At 41.0% G+C, this 19779-nt stretch overlaps 1 protein-coding gene across 1 annotated transcript in view; it reads left to right on the plus strand.

Annotated features, from left to right (window-relative positions):
* Positions 1–670: 670 nt before the first annotated feature.
* Positions 671–19779, plus strand: part of VCP (valosin containing protein) — a 115118-nt gene continuing 96009 nt past the window's right edge. The window contains exons 1-3 of the mRNA XM_030192827.1: positions 671–942; positions 18476–18587; positions 18698–18870. Of these exons, the coding sequence (XP_030048687.1) occupies positions 926–942; positions 18476–18587; positions 18698–18870 (302 nt within the window). The 5' untranslated portion in view covers positions 671–925. The remainder of the gene's footprint in view (positions 943–18475; positions 18588–18697; positions 18871–19779) is intronic.

Consider the following 19779-nt stretch of genomic DNA (forward strand, 5'->3'; position numbering starts at 1 on the left):
GAGCAGTTATTTCCATTAGGTTTAGCACCTCCAATAATTTTGAAAAGTTGGCTCCTATGACTGTACATCTGCCAGAGCTGTGTTTTGTTTTGTTTTTTTTTTAGAGATAGTTGGGACCCCGCGAGAAAAACCTCACTTACTGGACCTTCGTTCTCCAGCACAGCAATGACAAATCTCCAGCTTTGGGATCTGTGCAATTGCAACGCGAGAGTAACCCTGGCAGCGCTATAGAAATGCTAAGTAGTAGTAGTAGTAGTAGAACGAAGTTTAAACTCATGCAAACCTAGAGGAGAATGATGTGCCAACGCTTTAAACCAATAGACTGCAGCCAAGTGCAACTATCTCCGGGATTCCCAGCCCTCCCACTCTGCCCGCCTACGTGATTTGCATAGCCCACGCCCCTAGTTCCACTTCCCTTTAATGAACTCTACGTGACGTCACGATCATCCTCCCCAAACCACCCTCATCCCCAAACCCGAGCTCTCTAACCAACCAAAGCGGAGTTACTAGGCGACGTGACTGTTGAAGTTTCTTCCACGCTCGCATTGGCTGGCCTGGCTGATCCTCTCCCTTATCTCCCACCTCCCCCAGAGAGTTTTGGACCAATTAGCGGCGGTCACCGGCTGAGGCCGTCCGGGCACGTTCCTTTCTTTTGTTTTGTTCTGATTGGTCAGCGCCGTCTCTGCTTCCGATGACGCTGGGGGGCGGTGCGCTTGTGGTTGCGGCGTCGCGCCTCGGTGTGTGAGTGAGTCGGCAGTGAGCGAGGCAGCCAGCGTGCGCGCGCGGGGCCTTCCGTGACAGACTGTGTCGGTGAGGAGAGCGTGCGAGCGAGCGAGGCCTTGCTGGTGACGGCACCGCCGCCGAGGGGGAGGAGGAACGGGTTGGAGCTGTCTGGCTACGCGGTGCTTCTGACTGACGGGCCGACATGGCTTCGGGCACAGAGTAAGTGTTGGGGGGGGGGGCAGAATTGGGGGTTCGCTGCGGCCTTGGGTCCGGTTTCCTTTTTCCTTTAGTTCCGCTCTTCTCCCGGTAAACCCCCCCGGCAGCCGTCGCTGGAAGAGAGGCGCCTAGGCCCAGGGCTGGGTTTCGCCGGTAGGCCGCGGCCCTGGTCCCCCGAGAGGGAAGGTGGTTAAAAAAAAAAGAAGCTTAGGGCTCCTCCTTTCCCACTTTGGGGACCTGGAGCCGCAGCAGTTCCCTGGCCCTTTAAGGTGGGGCAAGTGGGGGCCGCTAGAGGTTGCCGGGCCTAAGCCTTGGGTTCAGTAATTCCTGCTGTGTCAGTGCAGGCCCTGGCCTGCCTGGCCGAGAGATGGAGGGAGGGAGAATCCCAACACCAGGCCACCGTATGATCACTAAACTATTTACTACTATTTAACATTTCTAGAGCGCTACTAGGGTTACGCAGCGCTGTACAATCTAACAAAGAAGGACGGTCCCTGCTCAAAGGAGCTTACAATCTAAAATGACAAAAAAAAAAAAAGGTGAAGTCAATCAAATTGGGGGCACTACTGGTTTTGTGGTTATTACTAGATGTGTGGAAGTCAGGGGCAAAGAAGTTAACCGATAAAAAAAAAAATAACCTCGCTGACAATAACATCAGGTGCAATTATCCACTCTTACTCCACGGACCCCAGAGGACTAACAAGCAAGCACAGTTCTTTGGATAATTCTTATATGGGGGGGTTCGAGTAAAAGGTTTAGTACACTGAGAAGAGTAGTTAAAAGCAGCGTTGTAGGAGTGTTTTGCCAAAGTGGAGAGCAGGGCATTTAAATGGCAGATGAAAGATGCACAGAGGAAAAAAAAATAATCATTTGTACACGGTGCTGAGTTGAACTCTTCAGCTCAGTTTGCACTGGTGGTAAAAAATATTGAGAATTACTTGGAAAAGAATAGAAAATAGGGCTCTTTAGTCTGGCGAAAAGATGACAGGTGGACATTATGGTAGCTTGATTGGTGTGGGACAAATGGGGAACCTCTTCATGGAATAGCTCCTAATTTGAATGCAACTTCAAGCTAGTAGAAACACACACTTTTATAAAGTTTGGTAAAAGTATCTTTGAACTCGTACAGGTAAGCGGTGAAGTTTGTTGCCAGATGATGTGGTTAGGGCTCTTGACATAATTCAGTGTAAAGACAGATTAACTCAGGTTCCTTCCTGGTAGTAAGGTTCTTCTACCTCTGTTAGGCAGGAACAACCACTGCATATGAGAGTGAGCAAGTGGGATTTGCCACTGTTGAAGATGGTATATAGACTTTGGTCTGAGTCAGCATGGTATGTTTGGTCTTACAAGAGACACGCATATTGCTTTTATATAGTTTTAAAAATATTCTCCTTTTTTTTTTTTTTAATTTCCCTGAGGGTACTGCCTACTAAGATGTCCTGAGTTTTACATGTTTCTTCTTGGGGTGTATTCAGAGAATTGTTTATTTTTAACTTGAATTTGTTTTTCTTAATTGTTTTCATTGCTTGTTCTATCTTTTTCAATTGAGGACCACATTTTATATTTGATAACATTTGGAGGGCCAAAAACACTTAGAGGCATATTTTCAAAGCACTTTGGGAGGCTAAGTTCCATAGGTTTCTATGGAACTTTGGGAGGCTAAGTGCTTTGAAAATGAGCCTGTTAGTGATGTATTTGCTATGCATTTTCTCAAACAGTGGTAAAATACGATGGTACAGTGTCCCCTCCCCAGCCTTCACACATGCCCCACAGCCTTCATCCAGTTTCGCTCTCATGTACCCCCCCCCCCCACCCACAAAAGCCTTCACCCAGTCTCTTTTGAGAGTTGAAACCACAAGGGCTTAAGCTTTTACAGAGAGCTGAGTTCAGGCAGGGAAGCATCACAAGAATTGCCAGGCTTCTGAGGGCCAGAAAAAAAGCATGTGGTTGGCCTGATTCTGTCCCTGGGGGGGGGGGGGGGGTAGGTTGGACAAGCCTGGTATAAAGTCAGTTTGGTGATCCAATTTAAATGCCTAATCTTTGCAACACAACCAAACTAAAGCACGTAATGGACATAACACAACTCTTCTGTTCTCCGGTTCCCTAATGTGGCTGTGCCACATGAACTTGATCTTACCACATCATCACCCTGTGTTTTTTTTCACACAGGAGCCTGCAAAGGCCTCTCTGGTACTATGTAAGCCACATTGAGCCTACAAATAGGTGGGAAAATGTGGGATACAAATGTAACAAATAAAATATAAAGAAATGAATTGAACAAAAAACATATCCCAAATTTCCCAATGTGGTTTCAGAGACTTTTATCTGTTTTCTTTGAATCTTCTGTCTGAACCATTGAAGATGCACCCTATGGTCTTATCTACAATCTTCTGCATCTTATTTTTATACCCACATTTTTTTTAATGTATATATTTGGTCAAGGTAAACGGAGTTCAGAGACTTGTTTTTGAAATCCAATAAAAATTTGTACAATTGCCATTAATATTAAACCGAAGCAGAAATTTTCTTAAGCATTATATAGTAAAAAGTAGTCTATCTGTGTGCTAATTTGGTGAGAATGATGAGCCCTAGTTAGTAAGTTCTGAGGCCTACTGAGAACTGAAGCCTGATGAACAAAGCCTTTAAAAAAAAACTGTAATCTAATAGCTCCAGGCTTTGTTTTGCTTTCATTTTCCCTGGATGATGTTGCAGAAAGCCTTGAGCCTGGCAGGAAGCCCAGCCATGAAACGGGACTTTTTTTTTTTCTCTCTACAACATAAACTTTCAGCTGAAACATATTTATCAAGGTCAGTAAAAAATAAAAGGTGCAATTATTTTTTCAGATAAAAATCACCAGTGAAAGATAGAAATGTGACAGAAAATAAAGACTTTAAGGCACATTGAATATGTTTCTCTGGCTTTCCTATTCTATTTATAGAATGTATGACATACCCATTTACAGGATCTGAGCAAGTTACTGCTTGCAAAGAGAAGAACAATGCTAGGAAGAATTAACAGCATATACAAACAAAATGCACTGGTTTCCATCTAGGTCTCCTATGTGCTTAATCTAGGCATTCTACTGCTGCCATTCAATTTACCTACCATTATTTCCTTGAAATATTTTGTGGTGATGATAGAAGGAGATTAAGAGAAAATATTAGGTTATTCCAGGATCCACCATTCTCCAAAGAGCAGAGATGGTACAAATTAGTATCATGCCAGAATTGGAACATGCTTGGAGGAGAAAGGGTATTGATAAAAACAGGATTGTGATGTTGAATGTGGAAAAGGGGTTGGGTTACTGGGTTTGGAATCATGCATGCTCATTTATTTAGAATGTGTAGGGATGCATAAACTCTTGGGTCCATATATGTGGCCCTACCTGGGTAGTTGGCTACTGAAGGGGAGAAAGGTGTACGTTGGAGGCTTCTGCTTCTCCCATTCTATAGCTACCATGAGCTGGATGTAACCAGTGAGTCGTCCCCCTTTGGTGTAGATTACCAAGCTGAATTTGATCAGAAGTGATATGTAGTGGTTAAGCTTCTATGGTTGTCCCCTGATGCAGTGGCAAGCCATGAAACGATGACCATGTTGGATTTTGTTTTGAGACTGTAGTGAAGCTGTAAAGATGCCCTGAGATTAGTGCCTGTATAGATCAGTATAAGAGTTTTTGAAAGAAATGTTTACTTAAGATCTGAAAAGTGATTACACAGTTAAAAATTTGTTTACATTTATAAAAATTATGCTGATACCATATCCTTCATGTCTTTAAATTTGTTTAAAAAAAACCAAGTTGTTTATTTGAGCAGTGATTGAAAGGAAGGAAGCAGAACTAATAAGTTTAAAGCTACCTATTTTAATTTTTTTATTTTTGTTACATTTGTACCCCGCGCTTTCCCACTCATGGCCGGCTCAGTGCGGCAGGCAATGGAGGGTTAAGTGACTTGCCCAGAGTCACAAGGAGCTGCCTGTGCCGGGAATCTACTACTACTATTTAGCATTTCTATAGCGCTACAAGGCGTACGCAGCGCTGCACAAACATAGAAGAAAGACAGTCCCTGCTCAAAGAGCTTACAATCTAATAGACAAAAAATAAAAAATAAGCAAATCAAATCAATTAATGTGAACGGGAAGGAAGAGAGGAGGGTAGGTGGAGGCGAGTGGTTACAAGTGGTTACGAGTCAAAGGCAATGTTAAAGAGGTGGGCTTTCAGTCTAGATTTAAAGGTGGCCAAGGATGGGGCAAGACGTAGGGGCTCAGGAAGTTTATTCCAGGCGTAGGGTGCAGCGAGACAGAAGGCGCGAAGTCTGGGGTTGGCAATAGTGGAGAAGGGAACAGATAAGAAGGATTTATCCATGGAGCGGAGTGCATGGGAAGGGGTGTAGGGAAGGACGAGTGTGGAGAGATACTGGGGAGCAGCAGAGTGAATACATTTATAGGTTAGTAGAAGAAGTTTGAACAGGATGCGAAAACGGATAGGGAGCCAGTGAAGGGTCTTGAGGAGAGGGGTAGTATGAGTAAAGCGACCCTGGCGGAAGATGAGACGGGCAGCAGAGTTTTGAACCGACTGGAGAGGGGAGAGGTGACTAAGTGGGAGGCCAGCAAGAAGCAGATTGCAGTAGTCTAAACGAGAGGTGACAAGGGTGTGGATGAGGGTTTTGGTAGAGTGCTCGGAAAGAAAGGGGCGGATTTTACGGATGTTGTAAAGAAAGAAACGACAGGTCTTGGCGGTCTGCTGGATATGAGCAGAGAAGGAGAGAGAAGAGTCAAAGATGACCCCAAGGTTTTGAGCTGAGGAGACAGGGAGAATGAGAGAGCCATCAACAGAAATAGAAAACGGGGGGAGCGGGGAGGTGGGTTTGGGGGGGAAAATGAGAAGCTCGGTTTTGGTCATATTTAATTTCAGGTGGCGTTGAGACATCCAGGCAGCAATGTCAGACAAGCACGCTGAAACTTTGGTTTGGATGCAAGGTGAGATATCAGGGGTAGAAAGGTAGATTTGGGAGTCATCAGCATAGAGATGGTAGGAAAAGCCATGGGATGAGATTAATGAACCAAGGGAAGAAGTGTAGATAGAAAAGAGGAGGGGACCAAGAACAGAACCCTGAGGTACGCCGACAGGCAGAGGGATAGAAGTAGAAGAGGATCCACCAGAGTGAACACTAAAGGTGCGGAGGGAGAGGTAGGAAGAGAACCAGGAAAGGACAGAGCCCTGGAATCCAAGTGAGGACAGGGTATCAAGAAGTATGCTGTGATCGACAGTGTCAAAAGCAGCGGAAAGATCAAGAAGAATGAGGATGGAATATTGACCTCTGGATTTAGCCAGTAATAGGTAATTGGAGACTTTAGTAAGCGCAGTTTCGGTTGAGTGGAGAGGGCGAAAACCAGATTGTAATGGGTCAAGAATAGCATGTGAGGAGAGAAAATCAAGGCAGCGGCGGTGAACAGCACGCTCAAGTAATTTGGAGAGAAAAGGAAGGAGGGAGATGGGTCGGTAACTCAGTTCCTCAGTTCCCCAGGACCAAAGTCCACCACCCTAACCACTAGGCCGCCACTCCACACAACATTTGGAGGCTTTCCTATCCCAATGCTGCAAGATTTTTAAGGGTTCAAGGAGATTATTTTTGGATAGAATATTAGGGTTGAAATTGATAGGAACAATGATGGTTTAGATGAGAACAACAATTTTACAGTGGTGGTTGACTATTTTGTTATTGGTTTAGGAGCAATATATATGATTGGGGGGGGGGGGGGCTGGGTTAGTGGTCAGGTGGGAGAAAGAGCAGGTGTAAGAAAATCATACCAGTCCCATACCCAAGTCAGCTATAAATAAGAGGCAAAAATCTGGCTGCAGTGTAGAGGAAACCATAACCTTACAAAACTACTTTCTTAATCTTTGTACATTACGAATTGTATCTGATATCCTGTAATGACTGTGTCATAACAAAACTCTGTAAGCCACATTGAGCCTGCAAATAGGTGGGAAAATGTGGGATACAAATGCAATAAATAAAAGCAAAGAGCAACCTTGTCAGGAGCAAATTTCAAAACATACCTAAAATGCTGGCAAAACCTTCTTAAAAGAACACATTGTAAGCAGCTTTTGTAAGTTTCAGACTTTCACCAAAACATGGGCATTTGACTTATATATTTGAACAGTTAGATTTCTTTGTTTAATTGGCCAGTACCAAAGCTACTCTTTGCTTTTGGATCTTCTAACAAAGCAGGTAGAGGACCAGAGAGGAAGAGTCTCTGGTAAGCAGATTGGATGGGTCAGTTGGAATGCTGCATAAAGGCCGACTGACAAACAGTGGTTTTTAAGCCTGTAAACTGTATAAATTATTTCTTACATAAGTATTGCCACACTGGGACAGACCAAAGGTCCATCAAGCCCAGCATCCTGTTTCCAACAGTGGCCAATCCAGGTTACAAATACCTGGCAAGATCCCAGAAAACTCAATACATTTTATGCTGCTTATCCCAGAAATAAGCAGTGGATTTTCCTCAAGTCAATTTAATTATGATCTATGGACTTTTCCTTTAGGAAGCCGTCCAGACCCTTTTAAAACCCTGCTAAGCTAACCGCCTTTACCACATTCTCTGGCAACAAATTCCAGAGTTTAATTACACGTTCAGTGAAGAAAAGGTTTCTCCGATTCGTATTAAACTTACTACTTTGTAGCTTCATCGCATTCCCCCTAGTCCTAGTATTTTTTGAAAGAGTAAACGATTCACGTCTACCTGTTCTACTCCACTGATTATTTTATAGACCTCTATCATATCTCCCCTCAGCAGTCTCTTCTCCAAGCTGAAGAGACCTAGACGCTTCAGCCTTTCCTCATAGGGAAGTCGTCCCATCCCCTTTATCATTTTCGTCACCCTTCTCTGCACCTTTTCTAATTCCACTATATCTTTTTTGAGATGCAGCTTACTTTCTTAGCTGCCACAGCACACTGACCATATCATCAACAACGATGCCGAGATCCCTTTCTTGGTCAGTGATTCCTTTTATTTATTTATATATTTATAAATTTTTATAATCATTTACAAGCTTAAATCTTGTATACAGAAATTCAGAGACCAACAATGAAAAAAAAGGAATAAAGGAAAAAATTTTTAAATTAAGCAAACATTTCAGCTCTTTCTTAGACCAATATTACGTTGCTTGGGGGACGAACATTATAAAGGAGAATATTGTAGGTAAATTAAACAAGCAAAAGGCCTGGTGATTCCACGTTTATTCCTATATATTGATTAATTAGATCTTCTTTATAGTCTGTCTATTTGGTCAGTTTTTTTTAAGTCAAGAAAAGTTCTCTAAGTTGTTCAGGTAAAAAAAAAAACATATTTGTTATCCATATAACGTATTACACATTTACATGGGTATGTAAGTAGAAATCTCGCTCCCAAAGCTTTTGTTCCTTTTCTTAATGACAAAAAGGCGGCTCTTCTCTGTTGTGTAGCTTTGACTACATCGGGGTGTATCCAAATTCTATCCCCATGAAAAGTTTTTAATGAATTTTTAAAGTGTAATTTCAAGATAGTTTGTCCTGTTCAAAAACCAGGGAAACCAATAGTCTGACGATTTGTTGCCTCAATAGTTGACTGTTCCAGAAATGCTGTAAGATCTTGAAAACCTGGTTTTCATGGTTGAGTTAGAAATTGTGCTTTTGATTCCTTTTCATGCTGTCCTCTTTTCTGAGGTATAGTAGGTAAGTAGTATATTTTATTTAATGGAGGAATAAAATTAGGAGAGTATTTCAGGATATCAATCAAACATTTCTTGAATAATTCTGTAGCACTTATTTCTGAAATTATCGGAAAATTTAAAATACGTAAATTCAAGCGTCTATTGTAATTCTCAGATTGTTCTTATTTTTTTCGATGGGTTATCTTATCTTTAATCAAAGATTCTGTAGTAGATTTTAGTTCGGGTTCCTCTTTCCCACAATCATCACTTTGCACTTGCTCACCTTAAACATCTGCCAATTAGATTCCCAGTCTCGTAAGGTCCTCTTGTAATTTTTCACAATCCTCTCTCGATTTAACCACTTTGAATAGCTTTGTGTCATCAGATATAATTACCTCACTAGTTACTCCCATCTCTTGATCATTTATAAATATGCTAAAAAGCAATGTTCCCAGCACAGACTCCATTGAGAATACTAACCATTTAACCCTACTATTTTATATCCTTTAACCAGTTTTTGATCCATAATAGGATTAATGAGACAGTCAACATGGATTTAGTGAAAGGAAATCTTGCCTCACCAATGTACTACATTTCTTTGAAGGGGTGAACAAACATGTGGATAAAGGTGAGCCGGTTGAGATTGTGTATCTGGATTTTCAGAAGGCATTTGACAAAGTACCTCATGAAAGACTCCGGAGGAAATTGGAGAGTCATGGGGTAAGACATAGTGTTCTATTGTGGATTAAAAACTGGTTAAAAGATAGAAAACCGAGAGTAGGGTTAAATGGTCAGTATTCTCAATGGAGAAGGGTAGTTAGTGGGGTTCCCCAGGAGTCTGTCCTGGGACAGCTGCTCTTTAATATATTTATAAACCACCTAGAGATGGGAGTAACTAGTGAGGTAATTAAATTTGCTGATGACACAATGTTATTCAAAGTCGTTAAATTGCTGGAGGATTTACAAGAGGAACTTACGAGACTGGGTGTCTAAATGGCAGATGACGTTGCAAAGTGATGCATGTGGAAAAGAGGAACCCTAATTATAGCTACGTCATGCAAGGTTCCACGTTAGGAGTCACGGACCAAGAAAGGGATCTAGGTGTCGTCGTTGATGATACATTGAAACCTTCTGCTCAGTGTTTTGCTGCGGCTAAGAAAGCAAATAGAATGTTGGGTATTATTAGGAAAGGAATGGAAAACAAAAATGAGGATGTTATAATGCCTTTGTATCGCTCCATGGTGTGACTGCACCTCGAATATTCTGGTTGCTGTATTTCAAAAAAGATATAGTGGAATTAGAAAAGGTGCAAAGAAGGGTGACGAAAATGATAAAGGGGATGGAACAACTTCCCTATGAGGAAAGGCTAAAGCGGCTGGGACTCTTCAGCTTGGAGAAAAGGCGGCTGAGGGGAGATATGATAGAGGTCTATAAAATAATGAGTGGAGTTGAACGGGTAGATGTGAAACCTCTGTTTACGCTTTCCAAAAATACTAGGACTAGGGGGCATGCGATGAAGCTACAATGTAGTAAATTTAAAACAAATCGGAGAAAATTTTGCTTCACTCAACGTGTAATTAAACTCTGGAATTCATTGCCAGAGAATGTGGTAAAGGCAGTTATCGGAGTTTAAAAAAAGGTTTGGATGGCTTCCTAAAGGAAAAGTCCATAGACCACATTATTAAATGGACTTGGGGAAAATCCACTATTTCAGGGATAAGCAGTATAAAATGTTTTGTACTTTTTTGGAATCTTGCCAGGTATTTGTGATCTGGATTGGCCACTGTTGGAAACAGGGTCTGGGCTTGATGGACCTTTGGTCTTTCCCAGTATGGCAATACGTATGTACTTATGTACTACCTCCTATCCAATGACTCTCCAATTTCTTCTGGAGCCTTTCATAAGGTACTTTGTCACGCCTTTTGAAAATCCAGATACACAATCTCAACCGGCTCACCTTTAGTCATGTTTGTTCACCTCTTCAAAGAAATGTAATAGATTGGTGAGGCAAGATTTCCCTTCACTAAATCCATGTTGACTTTGTCTCGTAAAGTCCATGCTTTTGAATATGCTCTAATTTTGTTCTTTATAATAGTCTCTACCATTTCGTCCAGCACTGACTTCAGAATCACCGGTCTATAATTTCCCGGATCCCCTCTGGAACCTTTTTTAAATATCAGTTACATGGGCCAACCTCTAATCTTCTGGTACCATGCTCGATTTTAAAGATAAATTACATATTACTAACAATAGTTCCACCAATTAATTTTTCAATTCTATCAGTAATCTGGAATGAATACCATCTGGTCCAGGAGATTTGCTACTCTTCAGTTTGTCAGATTGCTCCATTATATCCTCTTGGTTTATAGAGATTTCATTCAGTTTCTCCAACTCGTCAGCTTTGAATACCATTTCTGGCACTGGTATCTCTCCCAAATCTTCCTCAGTGAAGACCAAAGCAAAGAATTAATTTAATCTCTGCACTATGGCTTTGTCTTCCCTGATTTCCCCTTTTACCCCTCGGCCATCTAGCAGTCCAGCCAATTCTTTTGCTGGCTTTTCGATTTTTAATATGCTTAAAAGGTTTTTTACTATGTGTTTTTGCCTCCAATGCAATCCTTATCAGCGCTTTGCATTTGACTTGACATTCATTATTCTGTTTATTTTTTAGTCAGTTCCTGCTTCCATTTTCTGAAAGGTTTTCTTTTTGCTCTAATAGGTTCCTTCACCTCACTTTTTAACCATGCCGACTGTTGTTTGGTCTTCCTCCCTCATTTTTTAATACACGGAATATATTTGGCCTGGGTGAAGGATAAGTAAGTGTGAAAAGCCTATCCTCTCTACTATCAGAGCTAGGCTGAAAAGGAAAGAGGTTTTTTTTGGGGGGGTGGGTCTGGGTTAGAACACAGAAATACACCACAATACAGATTCACTACTACTACTACTTATCATTTCTAAAGCGCTACTAGATTTACACTGCGCTGTACACTTGAACATGAAGAGACAGTCCCTGCTCGACAGAGCTTACAATCTAATTAGGACAGACAAACAGGACAAACAAGAGATAAGGGAATATTAAAGTGAGGATGATAAAATAAGGGTTCTGAACAAGTGAATAAGGGTTAGGAGTTAAAAGCAGTATCAAAAAGGTGGGATTTTAGCTTAGATTTGAAGACAGAGATGGAGCTTGACATACCGGCTCAGGAAGTCTATTCCAGGCATATGGTGCAGCAAGATAAAAGGAACGGAGTCTGGAGTTAGCAGTGGAGGAGAAGGGTGCAGATAAGAGAGATTTACTCAGTGAACGGAGTTCCCGGGGAGGAATGTAGGGAGAGATGAGTGGAGATTCACAGGGCAAATTGATTAAGCAATAAAGTCTGGGTCAGATAGCTAAACCTATAGCCAGAAAGTTGAGAAATGAAGAATGAAATAATATAAAACACTTAACAGTATTATGGTTCAGGTCAGCACATGACTCTTGAGAAAACTAAAAGTCATGGGATAGGAGGCAATGTCCTGTGGATTAGGAATTGGTTATTGGATGGAAAAGTGAGGGTAGGGTTAATGGCCCATTTTGTCAATGGAGGAGGGTTAATAGTGGAGTGTCGCAGGGATCTGTATTGTGACAGGTGCTATTAAACATTTATAAACTATTTGGAAATCAGAATGACGAGTGAGGCAAATTTGTAGATGACAAAACTATTGAAAGTTGTCAAAACACATGTGGATTGTGAAAAATTGCAGGAAGACTGGGCATTCAAATGACAGTTGAAATTTAATGTGGACAAATGCAAAATGATACACATTGGGAAGAATAATCCAAATCCTAGCTGCTTGATGCTGTCCCTTAGGAGTCAGCACTCAAAAAAAGATGTAGGTATCATTGTAGACAATATGCTGAAATCTGCCCAGTGTGCGGTGGTGGCCAAAAAACCACACAGGATGCTAGAAATTGTTAGGAAAGGAATGCAAAATAAGACTAAGAATATGCCTCTGTGTGGTGCCTCACCTTGAGTATTGTTCACGTCTGGTTGCCGCATCTCAAAAAAGATATAGGAATTAGAAAAGGTTCAAAAAAGAGCGACCAAAATGATAAAGGGGATGGAACTCCTCTCATATCAGGAAAGGCTAAAGAGATTAGGGCTCTTCAGCTTGGAAAAGAGATAGCTGAGGTGGGACATGATTGAGGTCTATAAAGTTCTGAGTGGTGTAGAATGTGTAAAAAGTGAATCAATTTTTCACTCTTTCAAAAAGTACAAAAACCAGGGGATACTCAAAATTACATGGGAATTGTTTTAAAACATAGTCAGAAATATTTGTTTTTTTACTCATTGCCAGAGGATGTGGTAACAGTGGTTAGCTATCTGGGTTTAAAAAAAAGTTTGGACAAGTTCCTGGATGAAAGTCCATAGCCTGTTATTGAGATGGACATCAGGGAATCAACTGTTTGCCGGATTGGTGGTATGGAATGTTGCTACTGATTGGGTTTCTTCCAGGTACTTGATATCTGAATTAGCCACTGTTGGAAGCAGGATACTAGGCTAGATGGATAATTGGCGTGACCCAGTATGGTGATTATGTTCTTATTTCTTTGTGTTTTGTCCCACACATTTTTGAACTCCTTTACCGATTTCTTCTCTACCACCTCCCGGTTGCTATTTTATAGCTTTAAAGCAGCACTCATTGGTGGTGGTTTTTTTTTTTTTTTTTTAAGGTAATTGTGGTAGTTGAGAAAATCGATACGATTCTTGAATTTGATTGCTTTCAAACACTTTAGATATGAGTGCTTTTTATTTTTAATATGTAATTATCAGAGAGAGGTTTCGGTTCAATGTGGCTTTTAATTTTCTGTTAATAGATGGTAGGTTCTGTTGTGTTTTGCATTACATTACAATCGTACATTGTGTCAGACATTTGTATCGTATGTGGTTAACCACAGCATTTCTTGAAGAGGTAAGGTTTTTTTTTTTTATATATGGCCTTTCCTAAACTGAAGATACTCGGTGATGCCTCTTATTGTCTTGGGAATCGAGTTCTGCCGTTTGGAAGGCAGATAGCTGAATCCAGCCATGTAGATGGATTTGTAGGTTATGTTTCTGCAGTTGGGCAGATAGGAGTAATGAATAATTTCTGGTCTCTGGACTTGCGTTTCTTGGCGATAGTACAGTCAAGTCTAGCATGTAGTCAGGAGCCATGCCAAACAGAATCTTGAAAATGAGTACTTGTTTTGAAAAACAGTCTGGCTCTAACTGGGAGCCAGTGAAGCTTTGCAAGCTGGGGGGTTGCACTTTCATATTTTGATATTTTTTTTTGAATATCAGTCTTGCTGCTGTGTTTGCAGCGATTTTAGTATGTTTTCTGTGCATCCTACATATGCTGCAGTGCAGTATTCTAGTTGGGATAGTATCAATTGTACTATTATGTGGAAGGATTGTTTTGGGAAGTAGTCTCTGATCCTTCTTAGTTTCCATAGGGTTCTAAAGCTCTTTGATGTGACTGCTGAGACTTGATTTTCAAGATATGTTTGTCGATAATGATACCTAATATTTTTAGTTGTGATTCGATTGGGTATGTCATTTGGTCACATGTGAAATTTTGGTCATTCGTGGTGTTACGTTGGCTGGATAGTACTATGAATTTAGTTTTTTTCTGTTTATTTTAAGTTTGAAAGTCATGGCCAAATCTTTCATTAGGTCCAATCCTGATTTAGCCTTATCCGCTATCTCTGTGGTGATTGTTAAACGGTATGTAAATGGTCACTTCATTGGCATATATAAATGGGTTAAATCCCATATTTTCCAGTTTCTTGCCTAGTGGGGCCAACATGATATTAAACATGATATTGGGGAGCCTTGTGGCACCCTGCCATCAGAGATCCAAGAGGGTGAGAGTTGGGTGGACATTTTTACTAAGTATGACCTAGTTCTTAAGAATCTGTTGAACCATGTTGCCACTGTTAGATTCATAGGTACCCATGTAAGTTTGTTTTGCTATAAAAATCTTTAGATCAGTGCTGTTGGATTTGATGGTTCTAATGTATTGTACCTTTGGATAGCCTTGGACAAATCTGCAGATGCTTCAAGTGATTCAAAACGTCAATGTAAGTTGCTAGATCTCCCCGAGTTACTGGCGTTACTGGTTCCTTATTTTGCATTGAGTAAAATTTTAAGATTTGTTCTTTGATATTTAAGGTTATGCATAGTGGGGAGCCAGGATATTTGAGAAGGATGCTGATCTGGTATACCCCTAGAAATTCAAATGGGTCAAACCTATTTGTGGGTTATTTGTGGCAAATTTTTTTTTGGGGGGGGTGACAGTGAGGTCAGTTGAGGGGATCAGTGTTAGATGCAATTCATTACATGAAATACCTCTGCAGTCTGGTTTCAAATGTTTTTGGAACTTTATATAAACTTTGATCCATATATAAGAATGGAGCGTTGGTAGTTTTAGGGTTGTTTTAGGCTTTTGTTTCTGTTGAATGTGTTAGAATTATTTGTTTGGATGTCTGTGAGCCACCTTGAGCGATGTTTTGCTAGGTGGGTTATACAAATTAATTTTTATTCCATGTACTTTACAACTTCTGTGTTGTCTAGCCTGGCTTCATGTTTTTGCAGTATTGAACATGGATTGTAACTGGAAGTTTTACCTGTACGATAAAAACAGGTAGTGAGTCCTGTCAAATAATTCCAGGAGTAGTAGGATCTTTGTGTGAAAACAGCACCTAAGAGTAAAATCCGCAATGAATATACATGAAAGAAATATGCATGAAAGAAATTTGCATATAATGGAGGCAGTGTATGCAGATCAAGTTCATGCATATTCATTTTGGATATCCTGAAAACTGACTGGCAAAGGGTACTCCAGGACTGGACTTGGGAAACACTGATCTGTTGCATCCCGTTTACAAAAAAAGATATCCCACAAACTACATCGCATATGATTTACAGGTTTCAATATAAAATGTCACACGTGAAACTGATGATCTTAAAAAACCTTCTTCAATGCTCTTCTCTTGTATTTTTTGCAAACTTTCAGTGATTGTACTCGTGTCTCAAAGGAGGTATGTCCTCAAATCACGTACAGACGATCTGAGTATCAGTCCTCCAGATTTATAAACTGTTCGTCTCCCTCTGAAAATTTCCCACTCCTTAATCACCTGATGGTTATTCACCCTGCTTCTTAACTTTGTCAAACTCAACACAGTTCTGTGTTTCACTTTAGGCGTCTTCAGGGGTCTAACTGCAATGTACAAATTAATATTAAAAGGAGGGCTAAATATCTTGTATCCCCTCTAATCCCTACCTAAGTTTATTTAACAATCACATACCTTAAATTTCTGAACCTTATTTTCGACCACAAAGCCTCTATCTGGCAACAGGAGCAATGTTGGCACTGCACTTCAAAATGCTGGTGCATGCGCATTACTGAATTCCCAACTTTTTAAACACTGGTTGATTGTCACGCAACTACTTTCCTAACCACTCACTTCAGATTTAAAGAACTCTGTTTTCCACTCAAATATCAATTTTTATTCCCTTTGGAACATCTTCTGCATGATATTGCCCACATCCTGCAAATCAAACTGTATCAATGCTACAAACCTCAAATTGCATATCTCATGCCATGATGAAACCCAGTGTTCCACTAGAGGAGCTTCAATTTTCTGTAACTTAATTAATGCGCAGGTGTTAGGCCAATTAATATTTAATTTTTTAAACAGTCTTTGACTTATATGCCATAGTCCACAAGGACATTGAATGGCATTTATAACATAAGATGAATCACAATTGGTCCTAGATTTCAAATATTTACGAGGGATATCTTGAAAACCTGGTCTGCTTGCAGCCCTTGAGGACTGAACTTGGGTAAGCATGTCTTACAGTACAGGGGTTTTACCTTTGTTTTTAGTATACTTCTCTATCTCTTTAGGCCAGCTGTGATCTTGGTTAGGGGTCGTGCATATGGTTATGGTCCATGATCCTGGCTGTTAGGGGTCAGTGAGTGATGGCTGAAACTTATTCATAGCATCCCCAGTACCAGCCAGCTCAGGGAGAGGGAATAGGGTTTGAAGCCAGCGCTTCTGCATGGTAGCCCAAAGCTCTGTCACTGGGATGTACTGCAGTAATGGAACCCTGTATTGATTTTGTTTCTGTTGACACATTCAGGGGTTGAATTAGCACAAGTTTGAAACTTGTGAGCAGTTGCACTGATCCACAGAGCTTGTCTTGTTAGCGCATGGGACATTGGTGTGATCTTGCCATGTTGTTCAATATCTCACCATGTTGTGCAATTTTATTTATTTGGATTTTGCTCGCATCTTTTTCAGTAACATAGTAAATGACAATAGACAAAGACCTGTACGGTCCATCCAGTCTGCCCAACAAGATAAACTCATTTACATGGTATGTGATACTTTATATGTATACCCGAATTTGATTTGTCCCTGCCTTTCTCAGGACACAGACCGTAGAAGTCTTCCCAGTACTGTTCTTGTACTAAGTTCTGAAGCTAACGTCGAAGCCCCTTAAAATTTACACTCCAGCCCATCCCTATCTATTCTCACGATCAGGGCAGTAGCTCAAGGTGAGCTACATTCAGGTACACTGGGCATTTCTCTGAGTAGCCTAGTGGTTAGTGCAGCAGACTTTGATCCTGGGGAACTGGGTTCGATTCCCACTGCAGCTCCTTGTGACTGTCAGCAAGTCACTTAACCCTCCATTGCCCAGATACAAAATAAGTACCTGTATATATGTAAACCGCTTTGAATGTAGTTGCAAAATACCACAGAAAGGCGGTATATTTTATTTATTTTATTTATTTATTGCATTTGTACCCCACATTTTCCCACCTATTTGTAGGCTCAATGTGGCTTACATAGTACTGTTAAAGGCGTTTGCCCAGTTGTATAGTGATCTTATGAGGTATAAGTGGAGAGTCGGAATGGATGAAGATTGTGTGATGTCCAGTTCGATCATAGTCATGCTGTGTTGGTAGGTGGAGAGGGTTACGTGGGGTCGTTGGGGTAGGCCTTTTTGAAGAGGTTGGTTTTTAGTGATTTCCTGAAGTTCAAGTGGGCGTGGATTGTTTTCACAGCTTTTGGGAGCCCATTCCATAGTTGTGTGCTTATGTAGGAGAAGCCGGCTGCGCAAGTTGTTTTGTATTTCAGTCCTTTGCAATTTGGGTAGTGTAGGTTTAGGTAGGATCTTGACGATCTGACTTTGTTTCTTATTGGTAAGTCTATAAGGTCTGTCATGTATCCTGGGACTACGCCATACAGGATTTTGTGGACATATATTAAAGGGTCCATATAAGATCATGCTTGACTGCATAATATCAAGCCCCATTTCCCTTCCCTTTGTCCCTGGAGGGCTCACAATCTAATTTTGTACCTGAGCCAATTGAGAGTTAAGTGACTTACCCAAGATCACAAGGAGCAGCACTGGTTTTTGAACTGGGCACCTCTGGATGTCGAGACCAGTGGTCTAACCACTAGGCCATTCCTCCACGCCAGTATCTCACACAATTTAAAAGCAAGTCCTCTCTTGTGAGATTCATCTGGGCCATGGAGGAAACATGTTCTGAGATGCAGCATGGTTTCAAACTACAATACACTTTTGCTGACATGAGTAGTGCGGCTTCTACAGCCCTAGACAAGTGAGGGATCTGTGTTGTCTGGTTGTACCAGCTTGGGGGGTGGGGGAGGAGTAAAGCCAAAGGTGCTAAGGTTTCCAGAGTGAAAGCCTCAGCAAGTGCTAAGTATTTGTGTACACTAATTTTTAAAAATGTGTTTGAAAGTGCAACCATACAGGATATTTATTTTTAACCTCTGTTTTCTTTTAACAGCTCTAAGGGTGATGATTTATCTACTGCAATTTTGAAGCAGAAGAATCGGCCGAATCGGTTAATTGTCGATGAAGCTATCAACGAGGACAACAGCGTGGTTTCCTTGTCCCAGGTGAGCTAGTTAGCAGAAGTTTACCTTCCATTGTGCTTGGCTAAAGTTCATTTTGGTTTTCTCTTGGAACTCTTTATTGTAAATTGACTGGCTTTTATATATTTTTCTAGGCCAAAATGGATGAATTGCAACTGTTCCGAGGGGACACAGTGCTGCTGAAAGGGAAGAAGAGGAGAGAAGCAGTTTGCATCGTCCTGTCTGATGACACTTGTTCAGATGAAAAGATTCGCATGAATAGAGTTGTTCGCAACAACCTCCGAGTTCGCTTGGGTGATGTGATAAGGTTTGTGGCTTTATTAATGCTACCATGTTGAGTTTAGCTTAGTTGTGCTTGCATGGGGGTGTATAAATTTGTTTTAAATGAGGATGTCGCTAACAAGTGCCCTGGGAACTGTGGTTGCACTTTCCCACACTGCATTCAGTGTTGTGTAGTGAAGAGATATGCTAGCCCTTGCTCTCAGTAAAATACAGGCCAATAGCTCATAATAAGAGCTAGGCTTCTTAAAATCAAAATCATCTGATACAAAAGAGAGCTAGCTTCTAAAAATCAGAGATCACCTTTGACAGTTACATTTTACTGTAGCAAATGCTAAAGTAAGTGCTCAGAGAGCTGACAGAGAGTGGAGGGAATCTACTCTGTAGATAATGAGGAGACTGGCACCTACAAGACGTCATGAGCAAGAGTTGCTATGGTTGTGTAGAGATAGTACTGGGTCAGCTGCACCCCGGGTGAGAACATCCAAAGGAGGGGGCTAGGGAAAGTTTGAGGAACATGCAAAGTCATCTAATAAGATGCGCTCTGAGCATATCTTGTTTATACTTAGAGCTTGATAGTATGTGAAGTCATTTTGATCAACTGATAAGGTCCAAGAACCCTGGTGACAAAGCTGGGGTCCATTGAAATGAACAGGGTGATAATAGTATAAAAATGGGAGTTAGAAGGGTATTGGATCAGACAACAGAAGGAAGGCTACAAGAGAAGGTGGGTGACAGACGTGTCATGTAATGCTGCTCCATCATATGACTGCCTGATTTGCCTGTACTGCTATTGGTAAGATTGAAATAAACTATCTCCTTATATCTCAGCGAGTCCTTCTGATTATGGAGTTCGTTAATTCCTGGACTGTGTAAGAGCAGTCTGGGGGAGTATGAGGTCAGAGTAATTGGTGGGAACACGCAAATTATTTACTAG

Source organism: Microcaecilia unicolor, chromosome 2 (genome assembly GCF_901765095.1).
Source record: "Microcaecilia unicolor chromosome 2, aMicUni1.1, whole genome shotgun sequence".
Classification (NCBI taxonomy): Eukaryota; Metazoa; Chordata; class Amphibia; order Gymnophiona; family Siphonopidae; genus Microcaecilia; species Microcaecilia unicolor.